This window comes from Hippocampus guttulatus, chromosome 1, assembly GCF_054856545.1.
Source record: "Hippocampus guttulatus isolate MCC_2025c chromosome 1, RoL_Hgut_1.0, whole genome shotgun sequence".
Taxonomy (NCBI): domain Eukaryota; kingdom Metazoa; phylum Chordata; class Actinopteri; order Syngnathiformes; family Syngnathidae; genus Hippocampus; species Hippocampus guttulatus.
In genome coordinates, this window is record NC_141261.1 from 24,986,858 (window position 1) to 25,005,182 (window position 18,325).

General features: G+C 42.4%; 3 protein-coding genes and 1 long non-coding RNA gene across 8 annotated transcripts; 2 read left to right on the forward strand and 2 right to left on the reverse strand.

The window, feature by feature from the left end:
* Positions 1-305: 305 nt before the first annotated feature.
* On the reverse strand, positions 306-5,957 carry cbx5 (chromobox homolog 5 (HP1 alpha homolog, Drosophila)). Of its 2 annotated transcripts, none has more exons than XM_086122186.1 (5): positions 5,537-5,957; positions 4,800-4,984; positions 4,114-4,330; positions 3,875-3,975; positions 306-1,227 (listed from the first exon to the last, which is right to left on the reverse strand). In XM_086122186.1, exons 2-5 carry the CDS (start codon positions 4,928-4,930, stop codon positions 1,086-1,088), a joined length of 591 nt encoding a protein of 196 aa, XP_085978312.1. In that variant the 5' UTR covers positions 4,931-4,984; positions 5,537-5,957; the 3' UTR covers positions 306-1,085. The 2 variants fall into 2 exon arrangements, with proteins under 2 accessions (XP_085978312.1, XP_085978321.1); XM_086122195.1 differs by lacking the exon at positions 5,537-5,957 and adding an exon at positions 5,384-5,487.
* Positions 5,958-6,177: 220 nt separating this feature from the next.
* LOC147211121 (heterogeneous nuclear ribonucleoprotein A1-like) lies at positions 6,178-11,640 on the forward strand. Of its 4 annotated transcripts, none has more exons than XR_015102062.1 (12): positions 6,178-6,342; positions 6,851-6,967; positions 7,048-7,194; positions 7,285-7,495; positions 7,574-7,663; positions 7,738-7,824; positions 7,893-7,937; positions 8,025-8,147; positions 8,217-8,327; positions 8,399-8,460; positions 9,554-9,614; positions 10,637-11,640. XR_015102062.1 is itself a non-coding variant. In XM_086122167.1 (11 exons), the coding sequence occupies exons 1-10, from the start codon at positions 6,331-6,333 to the stop codon at positions 8,449-8,451; spliced, it is 996 nt and encodes a 331-aa protein (XP_085978293.1). In that variant the 5' UTR covers positions 6,178-6,330; the 3' UTR covers positions 8,452-8,460; positions 9,554-9,900. The 4 variants fall into 4 exon arrangements, 2 of the variants coding, with proteins under 2 accessions (XP_085978293.1, XP_085978284.1); XR_015102061.1 differs by lacking the exon at positions 10,637-11,640 and adding an exon at positions 9,815-9,900; XM_086122167.1 differs by lacking the exon at positions 10,637-11,640 and having other exon boundaries at positions 9,554-9,900.
* nfe2 (nuclear factor, erythroid 2) lies at positions 9,865-15,548 on the reverse strand. The gene is made up of 4 exons (XM_086122146.1): positions 15,481-15,548; positions 14,399-14,477; positions 14,184-14,315; positions 9,865-11,242 (listed from the first exon to the last, which is right to left on the reverse strand). Exons 2-4 carry the CDS (start codon positions 14,444-14,446, stop codon positions 9,995-9,997), a joined length of 1,428 nt encoding a protein of 475 aa, XP_085978272.1. The 5' UTR covers positions 14,447-14,477; positions 15,481-15,548; the 3' UTR covers positions 9,865-9,994.
* LOC147211123 (uncharacterized) lies at positions 14,473-18,063 on the forward strand. The gene is made up of 3 exons (XR_015102073.1): positions 14,473-14,849; positions 15,513-15,593; positions 17,819-18,063. It is a non-coding gene; the product is annotated as an uncharacterized LOC147211123 (long non-coding RNA).
* The last annotated feature ends 262 nt before the right edge of the window (positions 18,064-18,325 follow it).

Genomic DNA, 18,325 nt, shown 5'->3' on the forward strand with positions numbered 1-18,325 from the left:
AAGCTAGAAAGCAAGGGGGGGGGGGGGGGGTGAATTGGTTTATTTTGTGCAACAGTGACACCTGCTGGGAATACAGGCTGACCCAAGACATTTCCTCCCATAATAACTTTTGCATTCCTGTCCTCAATTTGGGATTCTTCAGTTTGCATTTTGTTCAACTGTTCCACCAAATTCATTACTTAACTATGACATTATTGGCACGGCTTCACTCACTTGCACTGTGTAGTTGGAAAAGTAAAAATAATTTTAAAATAACTCCAGCTGAATGCATTTTAAAATAGATTACAATAAAATCCAACAGCAAATTCAACATTGAAACAATTTATTCAAATATGTTGTCATACTGTTCTGTAACATCACAAAAGGAACGACTCACTTTTTGAAAAGTTTGCAGTGTTTAAAAACAAAAAAGCAACAAAAAACAACATACGTAAAAAGACTGTCACACCATATTGTCTATTGAAGGCTTCGTTGCTAAGTAAAATAAAGCTCAATAAAAACATATTTGGCCCTAAAAACTAGTTTGGAACACATGACACCCACTTAAAATTGTCACCCATCCTGGAAAACAATGTTTTGTCTGTAAAGATAAAATGAAAGGAATCACTGACGAATGTGAACTAATCCAAGGATTCTCTTCAAGCCAGGATACACCCGATCAGGTAACATTCAAAAGCTTTGAGTAAAAATGAGTAATTATCCACTCATTAAAATTGACATGATATCAATGCAAACATTTCAAAATGAAAACTGCAGGCTTGCCATCAGCAACTGCAAGAGTCAAGAAATTAAGCAGTTGGACATTTTCGGCCACAAGATGGCAGACCGGAAGCGTGGCTGTCAGATGCTGCAGTTTCTCATTGGGATGCAATGAAGTGTGCGTGTGTGGGACACCTGCTGACAAAAAGACTGGTCTAAAGAAGGACGACGCTCTGTGTCCACTGGATTAACCTCTTTGCTGGACAATGTACAGAGTATGGGATGCTGCTGGAGGTGGGGGGGGGGGGGGGGGGGTAAGAACGTCTGTCTGACTCAAGGTTGTCCGTGTTGCGGAGAAGTTTTCTTTTCCTGTTGACGTGAGCAACTCACGCACTGACTGCGTCCTTCTCCTTCTTGTCGCCATCTTCGTGCCAGGTGAGGCGTTCCTCATAAAAGGCGATGACGATCTGCGGGCACTTGAGATTGGCGTCCTTTGCCAGCACAAGATCGGCCTCATCAGAATCTTTCCTGTTGGAGACGAAAACAGTTAACCCTTCATTCTGATTAGGAATCGTCCGTCTCAACGCCTCAGTCATTAGGGAAGAAGAAATGGCAGTGTGAATGGTTTTTCATCTTCATGTGTGATGCGAGTGACCACCTCTCAATCAAGTAATCTGGGGCAGGCTCAAGCTCACAAGGAACTTTTGTCGGTGTGCTAATAAGATATGGGCTTGCTTCAAATTCACATATTTTTTCCTTAGGAATTTTCCTGAATGAGGTGACCTGAAAGCACTTTGAGGAAAGGTTGTCTAGATCCTAAAAATGCTTATGAAAGGTGCCTCGATGTGACCTTCCACGCCCCCACCCCCATTCGTTGTTGCTTTACTCTTAACAGCCCAAAAATGTCACGCATAGGGCCTGGGGAGGGGGGAATCATCCATCTCTGTTGTTTTAACCACAAAAATTGATCGAAACAAAAATGTATGCCATGACACGGTTTTGAATACAGTACTTCATTTTACTTTTGCGGTAACCGGAACAAATGTTTGGCCACTTTGGTGTTTCCGCATGGACATTTGTACCCGTGGGCACCATCTTCTGGCTGTTTTAAACAAGCTCAGATAACCAGCTTGGTTAAAACAGCAGGGAAGGTAATCGGACAGCCCCCGCCCACTGCTCCCCAGGACATATATATGCAGTCCGTCATTCAATAGGCCAATAACATTCTAGACAATCCTTCTCACGTGCTGCACTCCCAATTCAAGCTCCTACATTTGGGAAGGAGGTACAGGATCCTTCTCTGCAAATTAAACCGATACAAAAACTCATTCATACCGCAGGCTATCATCCTAATTAACAAACAACTAGAGGAAGGCAGACAGACAAGCAGGAGGACATGAGGGCAGTGTGGGGTGTGCATATGACTGTGATGTACCGTCCATTGTGTGTAGATTATATATTGTCCGGTACTGTATGTATTGTCCAATGTATGTGGGGTAGCGTATGTGTTTGTGTTGTTCAATGCATGTAGCAGCAAGGAGGGCATGTCCTCCGAGACAAGTTTCTCCGATGGGAGACCAAATAAAAAGTCAAATCAAATCTTTTTTTTTTTTAAATGCTCATGCAGATGAAGATTGCTACAGTTTGTGGTCACTTTAGACAGAAAACTGAGAACAAAAATGGTCTTATAACTGTTACTGCAAAGTGAAGCACGTGGAGCTTGGAGACTTTAACAAGGCAATGTGACCCGCGTGACAATGGCAGCTCAGTGGCCAAGCATCTTTCACTGAATTGTCGTGACCACTCAGTGCATGTTCAAGCCTCTGCAGCTCACTTAGCTCAGCATAGCTTGCTGCCTACGTCTAAGGGCTGAGCAGCAATGATCCTGTGTGTACGGTAATGCGAGCATTGTGGCAAATGTGAACAAAAAAATAAATAAATAAAGAGCAAGCGAGCGGTTCAGTCACGGCTGGAACTTTTCTTGTAATAAATTGATTAGGAGTGTTGTTGGTGGTTAACGTCATGATCTGTTTTTGCTGAGCAATTCTATTTCCAAGTATTTTTGAAATCATCCTGCGACTCACAGAAGGGGACTATACGACTATAAATAGTATAATTTGCCTATAAAATTGTTATAAGTACACCTTTGCATAACATTCTTATTAACGTATCAGAGAATTAAAAAAAAGAAAGAAATATGGACCAACTTACAACAAAGAATAGCTTTAGTAACTGGAACAGAAAAGATTTAAAGTGTATCTGAAATTCAAAAATAACATTAAATCCTTAATTTAACAATGAATATTTTTTGACTGACCATGTCAAACCATACGATACTGAAAAATAAAATTACATAAAATAAATAACTAATAATGCATTCAAACTAATCACCAACATGATCCCAGAGCACAATATTTAAAAAAAAAACTGTAATCAGCAAAACAAAAATATATAAAAGAATTTGTGCTTTTTTTTATTATCAAAGATTATGTCTGGATTAATGACTACAATGAGCACGTTTTGCAATGCACAGCTTTTCGAAGCGAGGTTTGAAGCAGGACACAGCAACTCTCGGCTCCTGCTCAATGTGTCGCCGGGACCTGTATTTCAGTTTACTGTACTGAAGTAGCAGTCACAAAACAGCATGATTGTTGGCAATATTCGGCACGTTTTCGCTGAAAAAAACTCAAGCAGCTTATCAGCGTGATTGGGGTGTAATGTCTTTAAGTGACGCCTTAATTTATTTGGCTTCATGCTGTCTGCTACCAAAGGTTTTAGACACAGTAAGCACATCGATCTTCCCTCGTCTGCCACCGCAGTCACATTGAAGCCAAGCGCTACATACGCCTAGTCATATATCCCCCCGAGAATGCTCCCTGCGCAAACTCTGCAAATGAGAGCGCCACTGCCCCCTAATGTAGTGGAGGTGCAACTGCACGTTATTTTAGGACAGTAAAAAAATAAAAAAGCATGTTCCCCGAGGTCAGCGCGCCCAACTTGACGGAGCCTCGAGCCCCACTATTTGAGAAACACTGGTGGAGAGAAGCAAAAGGAAACTATAAAACATAAGCAAAGAAGAAAGACAGATGTAACATGTGTTTGAATAGAGCAAGCTCGTGGACAATATGGACTCATAAAAACCGTACTGAAATGAGCAAGCAAACTTAACACATACCACTTCATTAGGAACATCAAATCACCACACGAGTCTGTTGCTCCAATAATTTTCTCTGGTTCAAGGCCCTTCTCAAAGCCACGGGCCACTAGAATTTCTTCCTGAAATATAAAACAAAACAAATACTTCACATGGGGAAAAGCTTCTGTAGGTAGTTAAATAGGAATGTGTATTTTCCCATGATATAAGGAAATCAGAACTAGTGCCGAACTTCACAACAGTGACGATGCAGTTATTACCTCCTTTTTCTTTTTAGGTTTGCTTGCCCCCTCATCGTCATCATCGTCGTCCGAGCTTCTCTTCTTTGAGCTACCCGAGTCTTTCACACGTCCTGAAGGGGCTGTGCTGGCTCCACAACTTGGCGTAGAGCTCCCACTTTTTTTGTAAGTCTTCATAAACTCTGAAATGAGCTCTGGGCAGTCCAGGTTCTTCTCTGGTTCCCATGTGTTGTGCTTACTGAGAGCAAACCACAACAAGGTGAGTCAGGGCCAATACAGACACGAATCAAGAAAAAACCCCATCTTACACTGAGAGGCGAAGGCTTATGAGGCTAACGTCTTTGCAACAGTTTGCAACCTTGTAATAAACCCTGACAACATTCGGCTGCATTCAAACACTTGCAAGCCTTCGCTGGTCAGTGTTGTACAGGCTGAATTTTCTTGTCTCAGGGCTTTATATTGACACAGAGCTATGGTGGGGAGTTTCACTCAATTGTGTTTGTTTTGTTGGGCCAAACATGTAGGTGGTATGCACTTTTATGATACAACCTATAGAGAGTGATTTGTGGACCCTAGCTGGTACCAATTCACGAATGGTCTCACCACCCAAAAACACAGTTGTAATTAAATTCCTCATACACAGCCCCTTTAAATCACACCTGTTTATCGTTTGCGTGTACCTTTGTGGAAGAGGCAACAAAACTTACTCTGAATATCCTTTCCACTTTAGAAAAAACTCGACCCTTCCTTTCGTCACCCTCCGGTCCAGCACCTTCTCCACGACATACTCTTCTTCATCCGATGATGAGGAGTCGTCTTCCCGAGACTTTTTGCCCATTGCAATGGTGGTTAGCAGAGAGCTTTAGACGACGTTCACTTGAAGGCGCACTTCCTGAAAATGAAAAATTAAATTTGAAACACCAAGAGTGGCTTACAAAAAAAGATGCTGTTCTGGTGACCAGAAAGACCAATACTTTCTTGATCCCACAGCGGCGAAATTGACCGGTTACAGGCGGGATCAATAATATAAAACATTATGGAAAGAAAACGTACTATCAAAATCAACCGGGTGAGAAGGAAAATAAACAGGACTTAGAAATACACCAAGTTGAAAAAATAGGCTAACTGCTCTGAGGTAGCACTACGATAACAAGTATTACGGGCAATTGTTTTATCGGCAGAAATACAAGGACCTGAGCATCGGATAAAACGGCATTGTTATATCTATTCCTAGCAGCAAAAATGGCAATCGACTGCATTGCCGTCACCAAGACGTAAAATAAAAATGCACCCATGCTAGCTCGCTATTCAGTGGGCACAACAAGGCAAACGTGCTACAACAGGTCGCCTGCGCGCTAGCTCTTCGCCAACAAACCAAGCGCCACATCAACATAGGGGTAGTTCCACCCATGCACTCCGCCACGATGCTTACTATTTTGCTTACCGCGTGATCGCGACGAGCATCCGTTTGGACCGATTGTAAGGGGAGGAAACGCTTGCTTCTGGAGGCTAATTTAGCATGTAGCCGAGACCACAGATAGGTACTGTGCGCTTGCTCGTCCCAGTGCGTGAAAAGCGCGCCTTAAAGCTCACAATGAACGTCTCCGCCCCTCAGTCAGCTTGTGACCCACATTCGCCGGCCGCTCCAGTCACCGTCCCTGACAACATTTTCAAGCGTTCTGTCGTCCATTTATTATCATCATCAATCTAAGCTCGGTGATTAATGCGTCAGTCAAGGAAAAAAAATCGCTCGAACACTGCTGATGTTAGGTGGTAGACACCGACATAAACACTCATAACAGCTAAGTGCGTATCCCCACACCAACCCAAATGTCTCAAATGAATTTCGTTGACTGCATCGCAAATGAAATAGATTTGACCTATTTGAAAAAAAAAATGTGTCGGTATTTGTACTGGTGTGGTATGTGAGTAAAATTATAAATTTTACAAAATTGACACTGAATGTACTTGAAGAGACGCATATTTGCGTCGTCCGCCAAAAACGCCTACGCCTACCACCTTTGCGATTGGATGTTATTTACGATTGACAGCCTTTTGTCCAATGAAGACCTTTGTTTAAGTGACATCAAGTGCAGCGGGAATCGCTGACCAATCGCTGAGTCAAAGAGGTGGATCTGTTACTATTTATTGTACTGTTGAGGGGCAGTCTTTGCTTGCCTGACGCAGTTCACCGTTCTCAGTGAAATTTCAGTGTGTCGTCTGAAATTGTTCTGCAAGATGTCTAAAGATGTGAGTACCTCCTTGTTATTACATAGAAGGCTACGAACAGACCCGCTGGCTGCCCAGCCATATTTTGGGCGTGTTTACTCCTATTAAATACGCGACAAGAACTGTAGCGCCGCCATTTTACAAGAGCCCCGGCCTCGTGGTCTATTGTTCGTGTGACTTACAAGTGGTTGTAATTGACGATGTTTGTGATTTGTTTCAGAAATATCGAAAATTAATAAAACAACCCGTAGTTGTACTAGGTAATGATTTGCCAGCGGTTTCGGCAGTAACTATTCGTCATCGATACATTAGCCTACTGCTGTCGTGCTGTGGCGTAATGGCGGCGACGTCGCCCTCCCCCACTCAGCGCTTGACTGCACCGTGGAAACGTGGCTGTTTATTCCGATGTTTTATTTACTCGCTGAAATAAAACGGCGCAGAGTCTCAATGTTACTCTGAGCATTCATCTTGTAGAACGCTGCTGCCACGCAGTATGTTGACTCATGGCTAACTTTCTCCTTTTGTGTAGATTCCACGTGAACCAGAGCAGCTTCGCAAGTTGTTCATCGGAGGATTGAGCTTCGAGACCACAGACGAAAGCTTGCGGGCCCATTTCGAACAATGGGGTAGTCTTACTGATTGCGTGGTAGGTGAATAAGTTGTAATGATGTTGTTTTCAGTTTCGTTTCACAGGGGTAATCTAGAATGATCTCTTCTTCCATGCAGGTCATGAGAGATTCCAACAATAGGAGATCCAGGGGTTTTGGTTTTGTCACCTACTCATCCGTGCAAGAGGTCGATGCTGCCATGTCTGCCCGTCCCCATAAGGTGGATGGAAGAGTGGTTGAACCCAAACGTGCTGTCTCCAGAGAGGTAAAAACCTGTAGTATTACAATGTTTGTGGTTTTGGTCTGATGGATAGATGGCGTGCGGATGTGCGTTGATTGATGGCTCCTCTTGCAGGACTCCAACCGACCAGGTGCTCATGTAACAGTGAAGAAAATATTTGTTGGGGGTATTAAGGAGGACACTGAGGAACAACATATGCGTGACTATTTCCAGCAATTTGGAAAGATTGAAGTCATTGAAATTATGAATGACCGTAATACTGGAAAGAAGAGAGGCTTTGCTTTTGTGACTTTTGATGACCATGATGCAGTCGATAGGATCGTCAGTAAGTGCAATTGTCTGCGGTTAGGAATGATTATGAAAATGGCTGCACACTTAACCTGCATTGTTTGTGTCTCTGCAGTTCAGAAATATCATACCATTAACTCCCACAATTGTGAAGTCAGAAAGGCACTCCCACGGCAGGATATGCAGTCTTCAGGAATGCGAGGAGGTACTCACTGCTTCTACAGCATGCATCATCTGGGCATGGCATACCTTGCTAACCCTTGGGCAATACTTAAACAGGATTTTCAGGTGGTCGGAGTGGCGGTGGCGGCGGCGGCGGCGGTGGTGGTGGTAGACCCTATGACTATGACAGAGGTTATAACCAAGGTGAGCACAGTGTCCACCGCTGCAAATGTCCAATGTTGCCTTTTGTTGACCTGTCAATCTCCTTCCAGGCAGCAGGGGTAGATATGGAGATAGCCATTACAACGGCAATGATGGTAAACATGTCATCTTTGGTTTTGACTAAACTTAACCTACGCAGCTTTTGACTACTGTCCTGAAAGCTAAAGGCAACTTTCTTTTAGGCTATGGAGGTGGCCCCGGAGGTGGATATAACAATGGAGGGAGTCGCGGTTATAACCAGGGCTACAACCAGGGAGGCGGCGGTGGAGGCTATGGTGGAAATAACTATGACAGCAATGGTTACGGTAAGTGCTGTTTCTCTTGTGAGACCCTGATATGTTTTGACTCTAAAATACATAGGTAATGTTTTGCAGGCCACTGTGGAGGAGGAGGGGGTGGCAACTACAACATGGGTCACTATGATTCCCAGTCGTCTAATTTTGGCCCAATGAAGAACAGCTTTAGTGGTGGCGGCAGGAACTATGGTAAGTAGTTAGATGGACTGCACCCATTGTGTCATGTATAGAAACTGAATGCCCATTGATTGTGTTTTAAGGTGGGTATGGAGGAAGCTCAAACAGTGGCTATGGACGTCAAGGACGATTTTGAAGTGATAGAGTGAGTATGATACTAAAGCCACTGGCTTTCCAGTCTTTGTAGTCACAGGGATCCGTTTTCAGTGCTCAAACCAATTTTTAAACAAAGAAAGCAACAAAAAAAAAAAAAACACTGGATCTCGGGTCGTATGAAGTCAGTGCACAGTTAACAATGTTGTTCCGTATTGTTCAACAGGGCTGAGTACTTAGGAGAGGAAATGACAGCAAGAGGAGAGCAAGGAGAGGAAATGACAGGGCAGCTGCAGGTGTACCTCCTAAATCTGCTCAGCCAATCATGTGGCAGGTTACTGTTGCTGCAAGAGATGTATACTAGAGTTGAAAAAAATCTTGGAGGGTCTTCAATTAAGCGTTTTTTTTGTCTTTTGATGTTTTTTTCTTCTTTTTTTTTGTAATTATTTTTTTTAATCTGTTTCTGCAAAGTCAGCATTCCAATGAGGGTTTTATGTAGATATTTTGTCCTTAATCTCTGGGTTTTATTTGTAAATGCATCAAAGTTGAGCTGAAATAAACAACCTTTCAGTCTTTTTACAAACTCTTGTTAGCCTCCTTTAGTGGTTTTTGGCAGAGGGATGGCGTAAGAATTGATGCATACATCCGTGAGCAGACCCGAATGACAGCATCCATCTAGTAGTCCTCGACTGGTTGAGGGATGACAGGTGCCGTGCAAAAGGGTTGGACGCAGTGTGTACAAAACGTGACCCAAGATTGCTACACAGATCATCTGGGGATGCTAGCTTACATGCAGTCTTTGAGGCTAGCCATGGAAGCCAGCTGAGGGAGAGAAGTAGCAATCATCGCCAGGATCATTGAAGCAGGGGAGAGTGAGAACAGAAGCCTGAGGCTAGCAAGGCAGCAGCTACCAAAGGCTTAAATGCTGCCTGTAGGTAAGACCAGACTTCTCAACTACTGCTAGTACAACTTGCTTTGTCATGTAGCTGTGGTAGTCAGATGTGTGGCACAGTAATGATTAAACACATTTTCACAAGAATGTTGGTAAATGGGCATCCTAATTCCATTTTGTCTCACAATATTTGCATGCTGGGAATAAATGTTAAGTGCATATTTAAGGATTTTGACTCTATTTCTCATTTCAGATACCATACCAGTTTGTGCTCAGCGGACCAACTTCATATAACTGGCAATTTAAAAAATCAGGTAAAAGTACTATTGCGCAAAAGGCGAAATTGTTTTTATTTGGATATGCATGTGGTGAAGATGCATGCATGCACATTAGTTTTTTTTTTTTTTATGTGAAAATGGATCACATGCACATTATTGGGACCTTTTATTTTTGCGTCACCAATTTTGAAAGGGGAAGCAAAAGTTGATGCTCTGACCTGGTGTTTCTCTTGCAGGACTCTGGAGAATGACTGCAACTTTTATTTATTTTTTTAAGAGACTAGTGTTTTCCTTTTTTACAAATAAATTTTATTTTCATAAAGTGATGGTGTTTTTACTTATGAAATGTCTTGAAATGGTAAAGCTCCATAGGTGGCACCCTAACACCAACAATTTCCATATCACTTTGTCACAGTTCAGCATTCTTTCTTGTGCATCGTGTGTGGCACCAGATATGTTTGACCATCCGCCATCTGTTGCAAGTAGTACTCATCTATTGAATACGGTTGTCCAGTTTCATCTCTCACATGAGAGAACACCTCTGCATAGAGTTTAGTGAGGTGGCACTTAATGTATGTCAAGCTGCGCTGGAATTCTAATCTCTGTTGTACCAGGTCATCTCTCTGAACCTGCAGCTGTCCCAACTCCCTTTCAAGATGAATTATGCTATCCAGTTTGCGCTTGCGGCAGTTTTGAGCTGCTACCTTGTTCTTGCCCCGACGCCTGATGTCCTTGATCAGTGCCAGTTGGGCATCAGTCAAGGTGTGCTGCGTGAGGAGCTCGTTGAAGTCATCCACTGGCAGATTGATGATCTTTTCTATTGGGAAGGGGATCTTCAGGGCTATGGCCCGCCTCTCATCTCTGCTGGCTGGTGCCTGGGTGTTTCCATGAGATTTTGAATGCGTGCTGTTTAGCCAGCTCCCTCTGCTGGAAAATGCTGCGCTGTAGAGTTCACCCATAGTCTGATGGTTGGTTGCCTGAGGATTCGGTGCATCGAAATGTGAATGGCTCAAGTGGTGTTGGGTTGTGAAATAAGATGGTTGTGCTCCTCTTTGCAGATAAGAGTCGGACTGACTCTGGTATTCTGGCGGGTAGTTGCGCGCTCTTCTATGTTCCACCATGCCTTCTGGTTCCCCATCACTGCATGCAACGGACATGTCCACACTCCTGTGACCTGGTATGCCAGCAGCCAAGTTTCCCGGTGAGGCCAATGGTGGGCTGGAGCCCAGCGAGAGGCCAGAGTCAGACTCTAGGTCGTCAGCAGAATGAGCAAATGAACTAGGGCCGTGCACTGTCCACATCATGTGAGGCCCAGCACCCCGAGGAAGACTGCTGTTGGGCCTACTGTCACCTTGACTGGTACCGGGTGAGCTCATCTGCCCTGTGAGAACCGCAGTCGATTGGTGGGCATCCGGTGAGATGGACACCATTCTTTGGTTGAGTTGTGGTCCTGAATGCTCGTAGAGGGACGCTGCATTGGTGCCTCGTCTGTGACAGCCTGCAGCTTCTTCAGAGTAGTATTCATCCATTGTGCCCACATCAAACGCAGCAGGGGTGGGCTCAGGGTGGCAGTGGGCGGCCTCGTACATGCCCAGAGAAGCCACTGGCTCAATGCTTTGGTATTGTTTTGTTTCATAGGAGCTTTCACCACATGTCTCTAAACCCTGCAACAACAATAACAGCAATTCACCAATAACGAAGTGATCTGTGAATTTGATTTATGAATGATACATTTTAAACTGGGGAATTATATACAAAAAGAGTCAGGGCAGGGGGTGTCCAAATCATGGCCTGGTGGACATTTGGCGTGTATATATATATATATATATATATATATATATATATATATTTTTTTTTTTTTTAAAGCAGTCAGTCATGTTGGATGTGACTTGCTTTGCAATTAAAGATGATGGAGGAGCGGAGGATCGAGGATATATTTTTTGCTTCAAAGTGTTGAATAAAGATAATTCAGTTTTGTATGCAAACATGGTTTGCTCCATGTCAAGGTCTGCTTTCTGAACCTATATTAATGATAATAAAGCAACCGCTTCTTTAGAAATTGCCTTTCTATAGTTTGGTCTTGTTTTGGATCTGAATATAGAGCTTAAGAATTGAGGTGTTCCTCACAGCAGGGCGGATCTATTATAACGCGATGCAGGGGGGCGAGCCACCCCCATATCCTCAGAAAGACCTGAAAATATTTAGCTTTTAGCCTTTAACCATTTTTCTTCAAAATAACTATCATAAAAATATACAGTGGTGCCTTGACTCACAAATATCATTTGTTCTGCGAGTCCACTCCTAACTCAAACCAGTCATCTCAGGCTTTCCACAGTGAAATGAATTGGCATGCCATTAATTGGTTGTGAAGAAATGGTAATTAAAACCGTTTCTTGCCACTGGGGAAATCGGCATCAAGACCGTCCACACTCAACATCCCCCAGACACACGGCTGTGGTCTTGAGCAAGACACGAATACCCTGAACTGCTCCATAAATGGCAGACGTACCTGTTCCAGCGCGTACCACGAAGAGTGTGTGTTTGCCGTGTCTACTGTGATTGGCCAAGTGCAGAGGTCAAAATTTGTGCATATTTGTACATGCATAATCCAAAAAAAGATGATTCTTTTTCTTCTAATGAAGCCAAATGCCACACGCACAGTGTAGTAGGTTTGTGTGTATTGCCGTTCAAATGGCGAGTGCCATTGATCACTCCTTGTACCTCTCCACTATCTCACTGCCACCCTCAGCAGCAGCTGCTGCTGCAGTTGTCCAGTAGCCCCCTCAATATCTTCCAAAAACATCAGCTTTTTAATGGCGCAATCACTTGCACATTTCACCTTCTTGGAAGCCATAATGAAGTGACAGATACCTCAAATATGTGATGCATGCAGTGAATGCTGTTTCCCTTATGTGTGCGAGAAAGCACAACTGAGTGGTCTGCACACAGTACACATCAGAAAGCACAGTTTGCAAACTCAACAATATGGCACCAAGGTTTAACAAAAGCACTAATTTCAATCATGGTTTGAGTTCTGTTGCACCAAACTTTAAAGCTTGTCTGAAATACAGGAAAACAAATTACATTTAAACCTCTCTTTCAACCTCAATTTAATTTGTACTCCCAAACCATGTTTAAATGTAATTCTGTGACACCAGAACTTTGAACTTCAAATTTAAACTGTGATCGAGTATTAATTCTCCACTGACAGGTGCATTTTTTTAGGGCGCATAACAGCAAAAAGTCAATAATTTGGTAGACAGGGTCAATCTTGAATTTTATGAGGAAGGGGACATTTGGGTGAGATAACAGTTTATTAATCAGTTTGAATTAAAAAAACATGAACTCATTTTAAACTTGGTTTTAGTCATCTCTGATTAGTGCTAATCTTAGATTAAATTAAACCTGGTTGGTGCAACCCAGCCTACGTGTCCGGAAAATGTGTTCGGACACCAATTTGTTCCATGTTTTACACATTATTTGTTTTTGGTGGTTTTTCATTTCACTGGAGAGTTGGGGCTTCTGAAGTGCACTCGTACCCCAAGTCGCTGCTCACAAGTCAAGGCCAAAGTCAACATCTTTGTATCTGAAAACTTTTTTGGAGTACTCACATGTCAAGGCACCACTGTATCAACGATATATATTTGCTTGATGGATTGGTTTTTACATGCTTCCTAAATTTCAAGTTAAAGAATTGTGAAGCGGCCTTCAAATTTCCCAAAGGCAGCCCTCAGAGGAAAAAGTTTGGCCACTACTGCGTTTGCAATTCTGGGTGAAATTTCAGGATGGACCTAAAATGCTAAAAGGCTGCAGCCTTAACGGGGAAACTTAGTTTGACCTCAAAATTTCGAATTTTGAAACTGTCCAACAATGTTTCAATAGTTTGTGCACAACTTGCCATTTTCTAACAATGATCTGAGCGCCAAAATCACAGCAGCAATGACCACTGGGGACCAATACATTTCTTCACATTTCTTCAGTTGGAATTGATTTGTAAGCGGTCATCTTCATCTTTCTGTTCGCATTTTGGCATCATGAGACAAAGATGACACCCAACAATTGACCTGCTCTCAACGGGGAGAAGCCACTGAGTTTCAATAATCTTGGTCTGTCATCAGCTGTTTGCAGCAGAAAGACTGGTAGAGTCACAGAAAGGCATAGAAGTGGACATCCTGGGAAATGTATCGGTCGATTTATGAATCAAACACCTGTTGTCAATTTTGCAATTCAGGTTCTCGTTAGACAATGTTAAGTTGTGCAAAACGTACCGCAACCTCTGCCAGTTGGATGTGCGCTAAAAACGTCACAGATGGCCAAATTAGGCTCCCCTGTCAAGGTGACATTGCATTTTAGGTTCAGCCTGAAACTTGACACAAAACTGAATCTTTCCAACTCTTTGTGAGTGGTGTGTGTACTTGATATGCTAAAATGTCCTTTGAAAACAACAACATCCGAGGCGAGGTTGAGTTTTTTTTTTCTCATTTCACACCCAGAGAACTCTCCGATTTCCAAGAAATATACTGTCCTTACACCTGGGAGCAGCATTCACAAGCAAAAGCTTCATACAACAAATAAACGTGGCCGTAAAAATTCTGGTGCAGATACCTGCAGTTCTGTTATGGCCATCAGTTCTTGCCAGGCTGCGTCCATGTCTGAGTGTTGAGCTCCATGAGATCTACCCCCGAGGTGAATAGCAGGCACTCCCCAGCACACCCTGCTCGAGGGACAGGCTAATACCTTGAAACAGAGCAAAAAAAAAAAAAGTCATTGTAAATGCAGGACTGTGCAAACCGGGCTGTAAAAGTCTTTGACAAACCTACCTCACAGGTTCTGCTTGGTGGGAGCACGTAGTTGGCTGTTGAACACATTTAGGATACGCACTTGTTCCAGGAGTTCAACCTTGTAAGGATTCAATTTTCATTTAATATCAAATTATCATCAACTAATCTACCTGCGCACATACTACAGATTTAGGATGTGGACATACTCAAAAATTACAATTGCCGCAAAGTTAACAGTGCCATGTCGCCCCGTCTACTCTTTATTGAGGGCCAGGCCTGCTCATTTCTGGCCGTTTCATTTCGGTGAAGGCTTTTTGGAACACATTATGGTTCCTGAGCAGTTGGCTCCGCCCATCAGCTGTGCCAACCAGTGATAAGACAATCTGCAGGGAAACAGCATATTCTGCAAGACCGGCGGCGGTCTGATGGAAGTGTGCGTACGTTTCTTGGAACACTGGTGCCCTTGTACACTAACTATCATCGGAATACAGTATGTCGAGATTCTTGGTTGTTGTTTTACAAATTTGGATAGCCTTATTATTTACTGTACGTTTGAGTAAAACTTACAGTTGCCAAAACTGTAGCATGGAAATGACTGTCTCACCTGTTTGATTGCATATGGTTAGTGCAGTTACATTTGAATGGAATGTAAATGATCAGTTATCGGCATTGGTCACTTGCTGTCAAATCCTATTTCAGGTTTTAATCGGCTCATGTTTTTGCTTGTAAATAAACGGCTGAAGCCTTTTGGGAAAGCTTTATGAAATGAACTTTGAATGTTTCATAGACCGCATGACTGGTAGATAAGACATTGAGCAAAATATGTTTTAAAATAATACACTGCCATTTTATTGTCATAAATAATGGCAGTGCTGCATATTGTGAAACCGCTTCCCAAAAAATGCCTGAAAATTATGCAGAAATAAATACAAAGGTCGCATTGAAATTACTCTGTGACTTTCATTAGCTGAGTAAAAAAAAGCTATCAAGCAATTACTAAAAATGGACATGCAAAAAAGTCCGGTCATCTCACATCAAGCAACACAATAAGTCATATTTAGTTGTGAAATGACTTGGATTATTTTCCAATAGGAAGTGTGTCCAAGTGTGAGTCAACATACCTGAGCCACATTGTGTATATGTATGTCTTCAGCTGGTGAGCATGTCAGAGGATCAGCACCATCCTGCTCTGGACTCTGTTTGACTCGCACAAAAGTGGGACTCCTCAGATGCGGTATTTCCTACCCAAAGTGTCTGTCTGTCTGTCTGTCTGTCTGTCTTTGTTCAGCGGCGCACTGTGCCACAAGCAAAAGTGGGACGGCTCTGAGCACTCAAAGGCAATGTTCCCCTAAAGTAGTTCTTGCATCCTTAATAGCACGCTTGCACCCCAACCTCCAAATTTCCCCTTTGCCCACAAGACAAACCACAAACCAAGAGTCTGGCATGAACAACGTCAATGATTCAGGCACTGCACTCAAGGGAGCTTTGCAAATCCTGCCCAGATATGTGAGCAATAAGGATCCCACTCGTGTGATGACAACATAATAACGACAAAAAACAAATGCGACCAAAGAGCGGTGTCCTTTCCAATCCTCCCAAACTAATGGTAGGAGTTGAGTGGCGTGGAACACCTGGAGTCAGAAGAAGACTTCTTTGAGCAGGGGGGGGTGTGAGATGGAGACTGAGTTGAGTACAAATGGAATGTACACCCCTGAGACACGTAAGAAAGACCACATTGTTCCTCTACCCGGCAGAGCAAGCAAGCATCAAGGCAAAATGAGAGTGAGGACAAGGGAGAGAAGGGAGGACACTGTGTCTTACATAGCAACCATTCCTTTAGCAAAAGCAAAACAATATTTTACCCTGATTGTAATGTGCAGCAGAAATGCTCTGTGACAGCAATCACAACTGACTAGGATTGATGGGACTAGTGCACTAGCAGTTAGAATGTCTGCGCTACAATTAAGAGGTTATGGGTTCAGTGACGTGCGGTCAGGGGAGGCAGGTGAGGATGTGGCTCCCCTGTTATCATGAGAGGAAAAAGAAACGAAATAATTAAATCACACATTTATTAATATTTCTCCTCTGTCCTCTTTTGGTGTGATTCTTAATGTTTTTTGACTATTTTTACGGTAAAAATGGCAGAAAAGTCTGTATTTCTTGTTTAAATAAGCGGAGTCTCCTTCAAAGACGAGAGGTGAGGCATATTGACAGCCGATATGACCCCTTTGTGGAGTTTGCCTGTTCTCCGCATGCTTACAAAATTTTCTTCAGATACTGCAGCGATCTGAGACATTTCAAAAACAGGCATGTTAGGTTCACTGAAGAGTCTCAATGGTCCATAATTGTTTTTTGCCAATATGTGCCTTGCTTCCATTGTCTGGTGACAGGTTCACCGTGTGTATGTTTCAAAGAGTGGATACGAGATAAAAAGCCAACACATTCCCGTTCAAATGTCCGTTTTTTTTTTTGTGATGGAAAAACAAAGAGACAATCAACCCTGTACAACCCAGTTGACAAAAAGGTGATGCACCACCAGCCAACGCGAGTACAGGTTAAAGAAAAATCTGCAATAGAAAACACAAAAATATCAGGAAAAACCTACTGGAGCAGCTGGACTTCATTTGGGGTTAATCAGAGGCACTGAAAATGCTAGCAGTTGTGTCCTGACGACCATTTAATGCGAGCATGAATGTGATTAGTTCAGACTTGTGCAAGCACATTATATGAATGATTTATTTTCATTTCGCCACATTTTCTTTTGTGCCCAGCAGCATGTGTGCGCTAACAGTAAATCCAAGGCCATTTTAAAACAGAGAAATGCTAAATATGCACTTTCAAAGTTAAGAGCAAAAGAATAAGATCCCAGTTACAAGTGGCCGAAATGTGGTTCCGACTCGCTCTCCATGAGAGATAAGGCGAGTTGAGAGAGAAGGCAGATGAGGTGGCGACCCAACCTCGGATCAGCAGAAGAAAATGAATGGCTGGATAGATGTAATTTAGTATTCAAGTACACACAACATTTTTTTTCTCAGACTTTCTCATTCCTTTTTCTTGCTCATTGATCTATTACGACAAATACAAGGAAAGTAAATACTGTACTGTACTTGAAACATTCCGTAGTCAAACTGTATTGGCCGCGGGTATACCTTTAATGCAGAAGTATAAATGCATATAAATGCTTTAACATGAAAAAACGCATAGAATCATACAAAAAAATAACAACAATAATAATAATCATATTATTATTATTTTAATAATATGATTATTATTATAACACTGTGCTAAACATCTGCTGTGAACGTTTCATGAAATAAATCACATGTCAGTACTACGACTTAAAAGAGTCTTTGCATTTGCAGATATGTCACAAAATACAAATGGGCATATTTGTTCGCTGAAATAAAGTGAAGACATAAAAGTTTTTTTCTTTTAATTGTTCAAAACTTTACGATGTAGGCGTCTGACAGAGTCAAGCAAGGTGAACAAGTACCAGGAATCAAGGAAGGGACTTCCCAAGTACTTCCCAGCTTTCCTCACACCAAGCCCCTGACTCAACCACCGGCACCACAAGCCGCCAACACAACCATGTTATTACGGTGACCTCACTCAGCACTTTTGGATATGGACATATGGACACAGTTCCCAGGTCACCGCCCACCCACCTTCTTTTGTTTGTTTGCTTCAATTATTATATATATATATATATACTGTATATATATATATATATACTGTATATATATATATATATATATATACTGTATATATATATATATATACTGTATATATATATATATATATATATATATACTGTATATATATGGGGGGCGGGGGGTTTACATCTCTGATTTCCCGTATGCCTGTCAGCTTTTTTTTTCTTTAAAATGTGCTCTACTGCTGAGAATAAATAGGCGTGTCTCGTTGCTGCTTGTGTACAAATGGGCTGACAAGAAACATGGATCCTCT

What these genes read in the sequence shown, in the direction of transcription:
- cbx5 (XM_086122186.1), bottom strand. Translation starts at nt 4,930, where the DNA reads ATGGGCAAAAAGTCTCGGGAAGACGACTCCTCATCATCGGATGAAGAA. An exon ending in AAGTGGAAAGGATATTCAGA is followed by an intron (nt 4,331 to 4,799) that starts GTAAGTTTTGTT and finishes GTTTGCTCTCAG; the next exon opens with TAAGCACAACACATGGGAAC. An exon ending in TTGATGTTCCTAATGAAGTG is followed by an intron (nt 1,228 to 3,874) that starts GTATGTGTTAAG and finishes CGTCTCCAACAG; the next exon opens with GAAAGATTCTGATGAGGCCG.
- LOC147211121 (XM_086122167.1), top strand. An exon ending in GTAGTCTTACTGATTGCGTG is followed by an intron (nt 6,968 to 7,047) that starts GTAGGTGAATAA and finishes TCTTCCATGCAG; the next exon opens with GTCATGAGAGATTCCAACAA. An exon ending in TGGTGGCGGCAGGAACTATG is followed by an intron (nt 8,328 to 8,398) that starts GTAAGTAGTTAG and finishes TTGTGTTTTAAG; the next exon opens with GTGGGTATGGAGGAAGCTCA.
- nfe2 (XM_086122146.1), bottom strand. Translation starts at nt 14,446, where the DNA reads ATGTGTTCAACAGCCAACTACGTGCTCCCACCAAGCAGAACCTGTGAG. An exon ending in CACCAAGCAGAACCTGTGAG is followed by an intron (nt 14,316 to 14,398) that starts GTAGGTTTGTCA and finishes CTCTGTTTCAAG; the next exon opens with GTATTAGCCTGTCCCTCGAG. An exon ending in TGGCCATAACAGAACTGCAG is followed by an intron (nt 11,243 to 14,183) that starts GTATCTGCACCA and finishes TTGTTGTTGCAG; the next exon opens with GGTTTAGAGACATGTGGTGA.